Genomic DNA, 11626 nt, shown 5'->3' with positions numbered 1-11626 from the left:
GGTCTGGGTTAAGTCCCTTCCTCGCCGGATCCCCGTTTCCCGCAGTAAAATAGCAGTAGTTGCTTGGGTCGGGCGGGCGGCGGGCGTCTGAGACCCAGCAAAGTCAGAGCCCGTCGGCGGGTTGCGCGGGTGTCCGCTGGGGGGCAGACGGCGCTCAGATGACGGAGGACAGTGGCCTCGCCGCCTCCGCGATTGCCCAGGAGCGCCCGGGAAGCGCTGGGTGGGAGGGGACACGCGCGGGGAAAGGGGTCCTGGGCCCAGAGCAGCGCGGACGCGGCGGAGAAGCCAGGAGCGACCCGGGAGGGGGCGGCCGTCCTGAGGGTGCGGGGCGTGGTCATCACCTCTGCCAGAGACCCCTCCGGGATGCGGGTGCGAGGGGAGGCAGTAACGAGGCGAAAGGGAGCGAGATTCGGGAGCGGGATCCGCAAGACCGAGAGGCCGGTGGGGGCTTTCAGCTGGGACCCCTGCAGGGCCCGGGAAGGGCAGGTGCGCACACGGGAGGCCCGCCTGCCACCGCAGGCAGAATGAATGGCCGCTCGCACCCCGCCTGGCGGCCCCGGCCATGCCTGTGTCCAGGACGGTGGGGAAAGGCTTGCAGAGTCCTGAGGCGCCCGGGCCCCAGCCGCTCCTGGCGGGCCGGTCTCCAGCGCTGGAATCCGCAGGCGCCTCGGGCAGCCGCCGGGGGGCAGAGTTGGGGGTAGGCGCGCCCCACCGACCCCGCCCAGGGGCCGCGCGGAGGCCCCGCCGTGGGGGGGCGGAGTTGCCGCTGCCCCCCCCCCCCGCATCCCCGGGGACTGTGGCCCCTTCTTAAGCCCGCGGAGCCTCTGGCTGCCCCTCACTGGCCTCTCCAGTCGGTCTCCCTCCCGCGCGATGGCCTCGGCACTGAGCTATGTCTCCAAGTTCAAGTCCTTCGCGATCTTGTTCGTCACCCCGCTACTGCTGCTGCCACTCATCATTCTGATGCCCGCCAAGGTCAGTTGCGTCTCCCGGCAGCCCCGTGGACTCCAGGCGCCTGGTCCCAGCAGCGGGCACCGAACCCGGGAGCGCTGAGTTGGAGTGCACAGACTCCCGGGTGGGCACAGCTCTCCTGGGGGCGCGCGCACTTGGGAGCGCCGGGTGCCAGATGGTAGGTGCCCTGTGAAGAATTCCGAGGGGCACGGAGACCCCGAGGCGCACCGACCTTGGGGTTCACAGATCCCAGGGTGCAAGAACGGTCCCAACAAGCACAGAAACGTAGAGGTTAGCTCAGATCTCGGCCACACAGCACATCCATAGGCTCAGCCCAGGGCGCAGAATCTCCCTAGAGTGCATAATCTCATTCCCTCTCCCTCTCACCCACCCTAATACCACCCATGAGGACAGAGAGCCTGGGCGCTCGTCTTTTCCCCCTTCTGGCTCCGGTCTCTTCCATTAGCGATTGGGGACTTCTCAGCTGTAGGTGGCTCGCCGTCAGTTAGGGACCTACAGAAAAAAAATCATCATCTAAGTGGATCCTGAGTGCCGTTCTGCCACTCTCTGGCCCTTCTTTGAGCCTTGCTTTCCCTACCTATGGTCCACATGTCTATGCATCTCTGAAACCTAGGAAGCCACAGCTGAGTCAAAATCCTGCTCCAGCTGAAAAGCAGGTCAGGATTGGCCTGCTTCGCTCACTGCCCTGCTGTGGCTGTGGCAGGAGACAGACATGTTCCCAGGACTCACGCCTTGGGTGGCACCACCCAGGGCTGCAGGGAAGCGGTGTCCCATGCCCTGGCCTCCCACTGCTTCTGGGAGGGAGGCAGAGAATGAATGGCCTTGGCCACGGGGTGGAGGCGGTGCTGGGAGCCCTGGCCCAAGCTGTGCTGGGCTGTGTGAAGCATATTTGGCAGAGGCCCGAGGTCTTTGAAGCCTTTTGTGGCTGCTGGCTGCTCCTTCCTCATTCCCTCTTTCAGCCCTTTCACTCTAAGCCCAGACAGGAAACCCCCGGCTTGCCCCCCACCTCCCAGGCAGGTTTGGCAAACAGGATACTCTAGGGGCAGTCCTGGAGGAGTGGGGTTGTACAAGGGTTTCAGAAAGCCAACTGTATGAGAGAACTGGACTTCCTCTATTCACTCATCGTTGTGATTTTAGCAAAGCCCCTGCGTTTTCTGGGCCTTGATGTTCTCGTCTGTACAATGGGGCAAGGTGGTTTGGTTCTGATATCTTATGGTTTGGGGTGCCCAAAGGAATGATACTGGTTCCTAGGATGTGGAAGGGGGAGGCTGAGAGGAACTTTTGGGTGGGCTGAGCACAGGCCCTGGATGGGCCAAGGACAGCAGATCCAACTGCGATGGCCCTTCAGTTGCCATACCAACTGTGAGCAGCCATACTTCCTCTGTAGAAAGAGATTTGGGGCTGTTATTGTCTGTGAGAGGCAGCCAGGCGGGAGAGCTGTGATTTTGGTTCTGCGGGGGGCAGGGGGAGTGATGTTCCCTGGAATAATTATAGTAGCTTGGCTGAACTTCCTGTTCCAGGAGAGTATGACTGAGACCCCACTCCTACCCTGGCCCCACCCCCACCCCCACGCACATGGATGGTCCTGGGCTGGGACCCCCAACTCAGGGTGTATATACATGTCATTAACCTGACCTGGGAGTGAGGATCGGGTAAGGGAAGAGACGACATCCGTGAAAGTCCTTCCAAAGTCTGCCTTCACGTGCTTTCCCTCCCACTGGGGCAGGTGACTGGGAGCCTGGATGCCTGTCTTGGTGTTTTCTCCCTTTGTGTCTCTGTTTAGTCACCACTGACGAGCTCCCTGACCCTGCCCCCCTACCCCCAAAGCCACATCATTGTGCCAGGACACCCAGAGATATTGGCATGGGGCAGAGCTACGGGGAGGCCAGGGAAAGCTTGGCAGCCTGGCTAGTACTGTCCAAGTGGGGCAGTGACTCCGTGCACGCCACCCTCTGCCGGTGCCCTGGCCCCTCTCCTGCAGGCTTCCTTCTTTTCTTCCTCTCCGCCACCTTGCTGCATTCCTGGCTTCATCTCTGTTCCATTTTTTCTACCCTTTCTCTGAGTGCATTTTTTTAAAAATAGCTTTTTAATGATACGTTTTTTTGTATCATTTATTTTATTAAATTTGTTTTCAAAATCTTATTTTTAAAGTCTGTAAAGTATAAAGTAATAATGAAAATACTCTCAATTGCCATAATTTACTATAATTTTGATGGCCTTCTCTCCAGAAATCAATCTCATCTCTTCTCTTCTCTTCTCTTCTCTTCTCTTCTCTTCTCTTCTCTTCTCTTCTCTTCTCTTCTCTTCTCTTCTCTTCTCTTCTCTTCTCTTCTCTTCTCTTCTCTTCTCTTCTCTTCTCTTCTCTTCTCTTCTCTTCTCTTCTCTTCTCGCCTCGCCTCGCCTCGCCTCGCCTAAGTTTAGATAATAAAAATTCACCGAGCACTTTATGTATGCTATGTGTTAAAAATGGGTACTCTTAAATCCTCAATTTACAGGTGAGGACATGGAACAAGCAGGGGGGCCAGGGTTGGGAGTGAGAGGAGTATTTTATCAGTGACATTGTTGAGGGACCGTTGAAGGCCAGACAATGGCAGACAGTGGACACTGATCAGGTCTGCCTGGTGGCACAGCCTGGGCTTCTACCACACTGTTGTCCTGCCTTGAGTCTGGTGGCTTCAATCAGCATTGATATCTGCAACCCCCAAGCAGGGGACTGGAGACATTTTTTGTTGTCACAACTGGAGAAAGTGCTACTGACATCTCGTGGTGTGGAGGATCCTGCCAAACATCCTACCATAGGACAACCATCCCCACAACACGAAGAATCATCCGAAAATGTCCATCGTGCTGAGGCGGAGAAACACTGTGCTAAACGGGAGGGAGATGTCCTGGGTGCTCATGGGATACAGAAGGAAGATTTATTTTTTATGACTCAGTTCAAACAAAGACTGTCTAAGTCTTCATGCAATGTTTCATGCGTCTAATATGTGCCCTTTGGGTGATGATAAGCAGTGACAGCGTGCAGGTACATCTTCACGGCAGTGCTGTTGTAGCCCCTGCTGTGCTGGCCCATTCCTCTAGTAGGTATTTACTGAGCGTCTCCTAAGTGCCAGGCCTGTGCTGGGTGCTGAGGACAGAGTGAATCCACAAACACTGGCTCTCCCCTCAAGGTGCTCGCTGTTTGGTCGTGGTAGTGGGGAGACCGTCCAGGAAACAAATGATGACAACCCAATGTGCAAATTGCCGAGGGTCTGGGTGGGGAGGAAAACACAGAGGGAGGCCACAGACCCAGTCTGTGGGGGAGGTGGGGACAGGTGCCCAAGGAGAAATGCTGAGCTGAGCCATGGGGGGCGGTGTGTGTAAGAGTAAGAGCTTCGGTTATTGCCAGTGCTCTGGGGTAGCTGGAACTCGGGGTGTAAGTGGGCTAGGAGATGCGTTTGGAGGGGTCTGCAGGGCCTGCTCCATTGCACTAGGTCTCCTAAATCATGCTAAGGCATGTGGGTTTTGTCCTGGAAGCAAGAGGCTTTTAAACAGGGAGTGATATGATCAGATTTACAAAAGAGAAAGAAGGAGCAGCAATGTGGTGTGATACAACTAGAGAGATCAAATTAGAAGATAGTTGTAGCCATCTAGGCAGGAGGAGATGTGGCCTGAGCCAAAGCCGCGGCCGTGGTGGGTGAAGGGGGGAAGGGGAAGAGGCCAGAGAATGAAGGTCTAGAAGCAGTAGGTCTTGGTGACTAGGTTGGGATGAGAGAGAGGGCAGAGTTAATAATAGAGACAGAGAGGTGGTTAATAAAAGGACAGAGAGGTGGTTAATAATGATTATAATAAAAATGCCGATGAAACATTAAACAACCTAGGGACGTGGATATTATTATCCACATTTAACATATGATGAGACTGAGGGCAGCAGCGTGCCGAGGCCTCAGGGCTGTCTCTTCAGTTTGTCAGATGTGCCTACGTCATCATCCTCATGGCCATTTACTGGTGCACAGAAGTCATCCCTCTGGCTGTCACCTCCCTCATGCCTGCCTTGCTCTTCCCACTCTTCAAGATTCTGGACTCCAAGCAGGTGAGCAGACCCAGGGGGTCCTGGTGGATTCCTTTTCCTCCCCTTTGCTCATTCTCCAAGCCCCTCTCTGAGCTGCCGAGGCCCCAGGGGACCAGGTAAGCCCACCATGGATTCTTTTTGGCAGACACACCACTTGACCCTCCATCCCCACGCCAAGCTGTCCATGAAGTCAGCATCTGGTCTGCTTGCCTGTCTCTGGGGACTTGGGTGGCCATGGGCCCAAGCGGTATGTGGCCAAGAGACAACCCTGATGGAGCCTCCCTGTCCCCCCTCCAGGTGTGTGTCCAGTACATGAAAGACACTAACATGCTGTTCCTGGGCGGCCTCATCGTGGCCGTGGCTGTGGAGCGCTGGAACCTGCACAAGAGAATCGCCCTGCGCACGCTCCTCTGGGTGGGGGCCAAGCCTGCACAGTAATTACACCTTCCCTTTCTTGCCACAGGGCTCTCTGTGGGCCCCAGGGCTAGGGAGGAGCTGTAGCAGAAACCGAGCACCCTTAGGTGAGGGCTGGCTGTAGGATTACCTGGGTTTGGCGGGCAGGTGGACCTCTGGGTGGGCATGTGACAATCTTAGCAGGGGATACCAGATGCATGGGCAGTGGTGGGAGCCCGTGGTGACAGCAGTGGGTAAGGGTTCTCTGAATCCAGGGGACACTGGTTAGCAAGGGTCCCTGGATGTTTAGAGGACTTCCTGGAGGAGGGCTGCAGAGTTCCACAGGGAACAAGGTGGGGGGAGGCTGGGTCAAGCCATGCCTGATGGGCATTTGTGGGGAAAGCGAGCCAGAGGGGGTTCAACCACCCAGCTCAGGGGGAAGCAGAAAGGTCATCCTTCCAAAGCTGGCACATCTCGTCCCTCTGTAAGGAAGCTTCTGACTTCATTTCCTCTCATGTCACTTAGGAGCTCAGCTTCTCCCTCCTCTCTCAGATCTCCCCCACCAATCCCACCCACCCATGGAGTTGGCGTAATCAGAATCACCTGGGTATTCTGAGCATCTGCCACGCCCCAGGCATGAATAAGAGTTTATTGATCCCCTCGTTTTACCTCTCACAACTCTTGAGAGTTGGGTATTATTCCTACGACCCATGTTCTGTACACGAGGAATTTGAGATAGAGGTTAAATGATATGCTGACAGTCACTTGGGGAGCATCGCATGAGACGTGGCCCGTATGATGAGGCCTTCCCCTGCCTAGTCAGGAACTCAGGATGCACCTTTGTTTTGAGGCAACGCGCTCCCTAAGTGACGGTGTGTCCCCCACTCGCAGCCCACCCAGCCCAGCCCTGGGAAGGCAGCAGTTCGTTAGTTCAGAGCAAATCCCCCCTGAGATGTCCATGTGTCAGGAAGCGTGTGGGGCCCTGAGCTCGCAGACCCTGGGCTGCCCTCTGAGAGATGTTACCTGGTCCCTTGGTGTCTCAGGCTCCCCTGAGAAGAAAGCTTTTTGACTGGTCTCTGTTACCTTTTATGGTAGCAAGCCCATCCAGTGATTGGTTTGTAGGTCAAATCAAAAGCCATTGCATTTTTCTAGAAATGTGAGACCTCGGGGGCCTCAGAATTCTTGTTCTCAGGATGCTTTGAGTGGCCAGCTTTTCTCCATTAGCAGGTGGGCCTCGTTCTGAGAGTACTGAAGCGTTTTTGCTCCCAAATCCAGGAAGTTCGCACATGCGTCTCTGCTCCTTTCTGCCACCTGGCTTCTTCTCTGAGCTTGGCTTCCAGCTGTCCATGGCACTGCCTGCCCCGAGGGTGACCTTCATGTTGAGGCCCCTTGGTGCCTTGGGACATCATGTCAAAGCCTTATTCATGCAAACTCGGGCTCTTCTCCCAGCCTGGATCCTAGCCTTTGTTCTTACGGGTCCATGAGGCCAACCCACATGGACACCGGCTTGGACGTTGGTGCAATGCAGCCATTAGGCAAATTAGTGGCCATGGGGAGAAGCCTGACTGCAGAGGGCCATGGAGACCGAGAGCAGTTGCTTTCCATCCAGCCAGCCATCCCTCGGTGCCTTCTGTTCCTGGCCTTGTGCTGGGGTGCTTGGAAGCCATGCAGAAAAATCAGACCCTTCCCCTGCTCACCATCTGAGGAAAGAACAGACAAGGAAACAGGTCCTCTGAGGCCAGCCAGTGCTTAGTGTTGAAGGGAGGATGGAGGAGGGTGTGTTCAGCCATGCCTGGTCTGACCGGGAGGGAAGCCACAGAGGAGGGACCTTATCTGACAGGTTTTTGAAGGACACTGAAGAATGTTCTAGGCAGATGGCCGATGTGGGACAGAGGTGGAAGACAGGTGTTACACATGAAGGGAACATGTTTTCTGAATATTGTTTGTTTGATCTGATCCATTGCAGAGTGGAAGGGGTACAAAGTGTGTGTGTGCAGAGAGAGGCAGCGAGGGTAGGGGTGTCGGCCGCTCCCATGAGGGAGATTCCACTTCCCCAGGCTCCACCCAGGCTTGCCCTACCCCTGAAGGCTACTCTGCAAGCCCTTCTGAACTTAGGGGAGAACAGGCTCTGGGGTGGGATGTTGGAGCTACCTGCATGTAGGGCTGCTCCAGCACATCCTTAGGTCACACAAGGGCCAGCTCTTCACATCTGGATGTCTGTGATGCCCCTGCTAGATGGGCCTCCTTAGAACCATGACTGGGGCTGAGAAAGGCCTCTTGGTGACCCTGAGAGCCAGCAGACTAGATATCAGTAATGTCTGTGGGAGAGACGTAGAAAGGAGAAAAGAAGGAAGGAAGTGGAGAAAGGAGGGGAAGAGGGAGGTAGGGAGGTGGGGGAGGGAAGCAGGTACTACAAGTACGATGCTCTCCCGGACTTCCGGGTCTTGAACTGGCCTCAGCACCTTGGCCTTGACCTCTGGCATCCCTGCAGGGGGACCTCGCTCCCGTTGCTCCCTAAAGGCTGGGGAAGGAGGTGGGTGGGGTAGGATTCTCCCGCTCTCCTTTCTGCTCCTCCTCTGCAGGCTGATGCTGGGCTTCATGGGTGTCACAGCCTTTCTCTCCATGTGGATCAGCAACACGGCCACCACAGCCATGATGGTCCCCATTGTGGAGGCCGTGCTGCAGCAGATGGAGGCCACGAGCACAGCCACCGAGGCCGGCCTGGGGGCCCTGGAGCTAGCAGACAAGGGCAAGCCCAGTGAGCTGCCAGGTGAGCCCCTGGCCAGATGCTGCCAGGGTCCACGGTAGCAGCCTTTCCCTCTGTTGCCAAAAAGCTTTGGCCACCTCCCCAACTCCTGGAACCCACTTTTGAACAGACATATAAGAGAAATACTTAGAAAACGCTATTTTCATAAGTTTTAGGGATGTAATTATTGCACAAAAATTAGATCCTTTAGTAGAACTTACAGCAAGTTCCACCGTCAGTTCCCGCCAATCACAGAAATCAGTGCATGATCATTTGATTATTCATTTGGGCATCTTTTGAGCACCTACTGGGTGCCCCTGAACCCTTCCTTTTCTTACTCATCCTCAGGGAGGCCTCCCCTGAACAGTTCAAACCGCTCATCCACTCTCTGCTCCCACAGATATTGGGGTGGTTGTCCCATGTGGCTTCCCCAGTAGGGGCCGAGCTCAGGGAAGTCAGACGGTGCCTGTTTTATTTTCTGCCTTGTTTGCTACACCATCCCCAGGGCGCAGCACAGGGGGGCTTGACCCATGCCGATGGCCTGATGGCCAGACCCTGGGCCTGCTGAGATGATGCCGACACATCCATACTTTGGACCCATGGAGCCCAGTGGGGCAGGGTAATGAGGCCCCACGTGCAGTTCTTCTGACTTGGGGAAGCCACGGGGTGCCACAAACCAGACACTGAGGGAGCTCAGACAAGGAAGAGGTCTTGCCAGAAGGAGAGGACATTTGAGGTGGATTTGGACCCCCCGCCACACACACACACACACACGGAGTGACCAGCTGGAGCAATAGCAAAGAGGCAGGAAAGAAAGGCGTGTGTCTGAAGTTGCTGAATTTGCACAGGGCATCAAGGAGCCTTGAGGAAGCCATGGGAAGGGACTGCGGGAAGACAGATAGGGCCAGACTACAACTTTGGGCTGGAGGCTGAGGAAAACCTGTGGAGGGAGCCAGCATAGCTGGCATGTCCCCATCCTCAGGTCAGCAGCAGAGTGAAGCGTTAGAGCTGAGCCGATGGCCTCCAGGGTGGCTCGGCTCATGGAGCTGTGTCACTACAGGGAGCCAAGTGATTTTTGAAGGCCCTGCTCTGGGGCAGCGGGAGAATTGTGACAGGAAGAGCATGTGCAAAGCCATGACCCTGTGCGTGTGCTACGCCGCCAGCATCGGAGGCACTGCCACCCTGACCGGGACAGGACCCAACGTGGTGCTCCTGGGCCAGATGCATGAGTGAGTCACTGGCCACGCCCTCTGGGGCCCTGGGATTGGAGGGACCGCCCACCTCCCCATCCTCCTCAGCTGGGCCCTGGAGCTGGGGCCTGGCAGAGGTGGGAGCATGTGCCCCCATCAGCCTCTGGGTCCCAGCACTGTTGCAGCTGCTCAGGACCCATCAGGGGTGGGAGCTGATGACCGTCCTCAGACCTGGTTGCTTTCTGTCCTGGGGTAAGTCCCGCCTTTCTTTCCTGGGCTCAGGATTCTCACTTGGACAGGTCAAATGATCAAACTCTACCACTAAAATCATGGGAAAGGACAACGTCGTCCCAGATGTTGGGTCCTTGGTTAAAATTTGGGGAAAACACGCACACCTACAGATGTCCCCCTCAAAGCTGGCTCACCGACCTTGGTTGTAAATGGTGAAGGTCCTTTGCGATTGGGGATCTAGAGATGGTACAAACATTAGAGGTTAGGTCACTCACTTTGTCACCAGCTCATTCAATATAGTTCCTCGGATTGCCCTTGATGTGACCAGTGCCCTTGTGAGGCCCCAAGTAGACCACAGGGGTGGTCTGTGGTCTGGAACTTTCTTTGGCCACAAAGGGACACAGGGCTTGAGGACCCAGTTCTGTGCCTGGCCTTGTGTCGGGTGAGGCTGGCATCACAGAAGTGAGGGAATCCTGGGCCCTGTCCATGGGATATTCATGGTCAGCTGAGGTTAGCAGACACCTGGAGAGTTCTAGGTGGGTCATGTAAATGCATTAATGAACGTAAGTACAAACTGTAGTGGGCACGGAGGGAAGGAACTTAAATATCATGGTGCCTGTCCTGGGCATACAAGAGCCCTGGACAGGTGGGGAGGGCAGCTAGGAGGTGGGAAGGACAGGCCTGGAGCCTGGCTGGGCACACCTGAGATCCAACAAACAGACTATTTTGACCCTGTGACTGTTTTCTGTAATGATAGCCTTACAGTTCTCCCTGGAGTTCCTTTGAGAAAAAAAGGAGCTGTCAGGGCTGAGTGCAGAAAGCTCAGCTTTTACTTTGACACCCTTGGGCTAAAAGGGAGCAGCTCTTAGGAGAGGGAGGCAGAGCCTGCAGTGGAATTGATCTTCCTCCAGCCCCAGACACATCTTCTGGTCCCACCCAGGCAAGCTTTGAGATTTGCTTTCCTACGGGGACCCTTCCTTTGCAGAAGCTCACAGAACGAAGGTTCTGAGGCTCAGTGGACCATCTGAAGCGGTTGGTCAAGTTATGTGTGTATAACGGTGTATTTTTCTGGAGGGAAGGGCCATGACTTGCATGAGATTTTCAGCAGGGTCTGGACCCCTAGGAAGGTCAGTTGGTCACTCCTTAGGCTTGTCTTGTGTGTAGCCATGTTCTGAGGCCCCCCCACCTGATTGGGGATATTACCAGGTGGTGGACTTGGGAGGCTGGACCTCAGGAAGAGGAGGTCCCTGCTCCAGACTGTCTCGTGGGGTCCACTGCTCAGCGTCTGGTAGAGATGTGGACCTGTATTTCTCCCTTCAGATTGTTTCCTGACAGCAAAGATACCGTGAACTTCGCCTCTTGGTTTGGATTTGCCTTCCCCAACATGGTGATAATGCTGCTGCTCGCCTGGTTGTGGCTCCAGTGTATTTATATGGGATTCAAGTAAGTTCGAGCTGCTTCCAGAATAGTGTCTAATCTGCCATGCGCCTGCAGAAGAATCCTCAGACTCAGTAGGCAACTCCACAAAGTTCTTCCTGTCTGGTTCTGACTGTTTCTCCAGCTCCACTACCTGTGTTTACTTTGACACCCTTGAGCCAAAGCGAGCAACTCCTAAGGGTGGGAGGCCACCTCAGGCTGCTCACTGAGCCTTTTCACATGCTGCTCCCTCTTCCTGGAATGCCCTACCTTCCTGCCTTCCAAGCACCTCAGCCTCCCAGGCCAGCTCAAATGCTGCTTCCTCAGGGACACCTTTCCCGACTTTCCCTCACCCCCGTCCTGGAATTCCATCATGGAAGAATTCCTTGCTTCTCCTCTGGGCTGGCCTGGGCACCTCATAGCCCTGTCCCCCAGTACCTGTAGTCACGTTCCAAGGCTGCTTCTGCCCCCGTCCGAGGCAACTCTGGGGCCTGTGGTAAGCCCTCTCTGTCCCTGGCACCCCGCCTGGCTCCTGACCCAGGGAGAAAGAGCAGGTGTGCCATCAACGTGAGTCAAAGCAATTCAAGGGAATCTTGTCCCCATGTGCAAATCGATACTGCTGGACAAACT

General features: G+C 55.6%; 1 protein-coding gene across 5 annotated transcripts in view; it reads left to right on the top strand.

Annotated features, from left to right (window-relative positions):
* The first annotated feature begins 284 nt into the window (after positions 1–284).
* The window catches only part of SLC13A5 (solute carrier family 13 member 5), a 29680-nt gene continuing 18338 nt past the window's right edge, over positions 285–11626 (top strand). For 2 of the 5 annotated variants that reach the window (XM_081028348.1, XM_081028344.1), the window contains exons 1-6: positions 285–972; positions 4913–5041; positions 5318–5454; positions 7996–8183; positions 9220–9388; positions 10901–11023. In XM_081028348.1, coding sequence (XP_080884474.1) covers positions 871–972; positions 4913–5041; positions 5318–5454; positions 7996–8183; positions 9220–9388; positions 10901–11023 — 848 coding nt within the window. In that variant the 5' untranslated portion in view covers positions 285–870. Of the gene's footprint in view, positions 973–1003; positions 1127–3504; positions 4050–4912; positions 5042–5317; positions 5455–7995; positions 8184–9219; positions 9389–10900; positions 11024–11626 lie in introns of those variants that run through there. The other 3 variants (XM_081028345.1, XM_081028346.1, XM_081028347.1) reach the window with 3 other exon arrangements.

This window comes from Rhinolophus hipposideros (genome assembly GCF_964194185.1).
Source record: "Rhinolophus hipposideros genome assembly, chromosome: 20".
Taxonomy (NCBI): Eukaryota; Metazoa; Chordata; class Mammalia; order Chiroptera; family Rhinolophidae; genus Rhinolophus; species Rhinolophus hipposideros.
The sequence above is the reverse complement of the archived record's forward strand: the minus strand, read 5'-3'. Positions and strand labels throughout refer to the sequence as shown.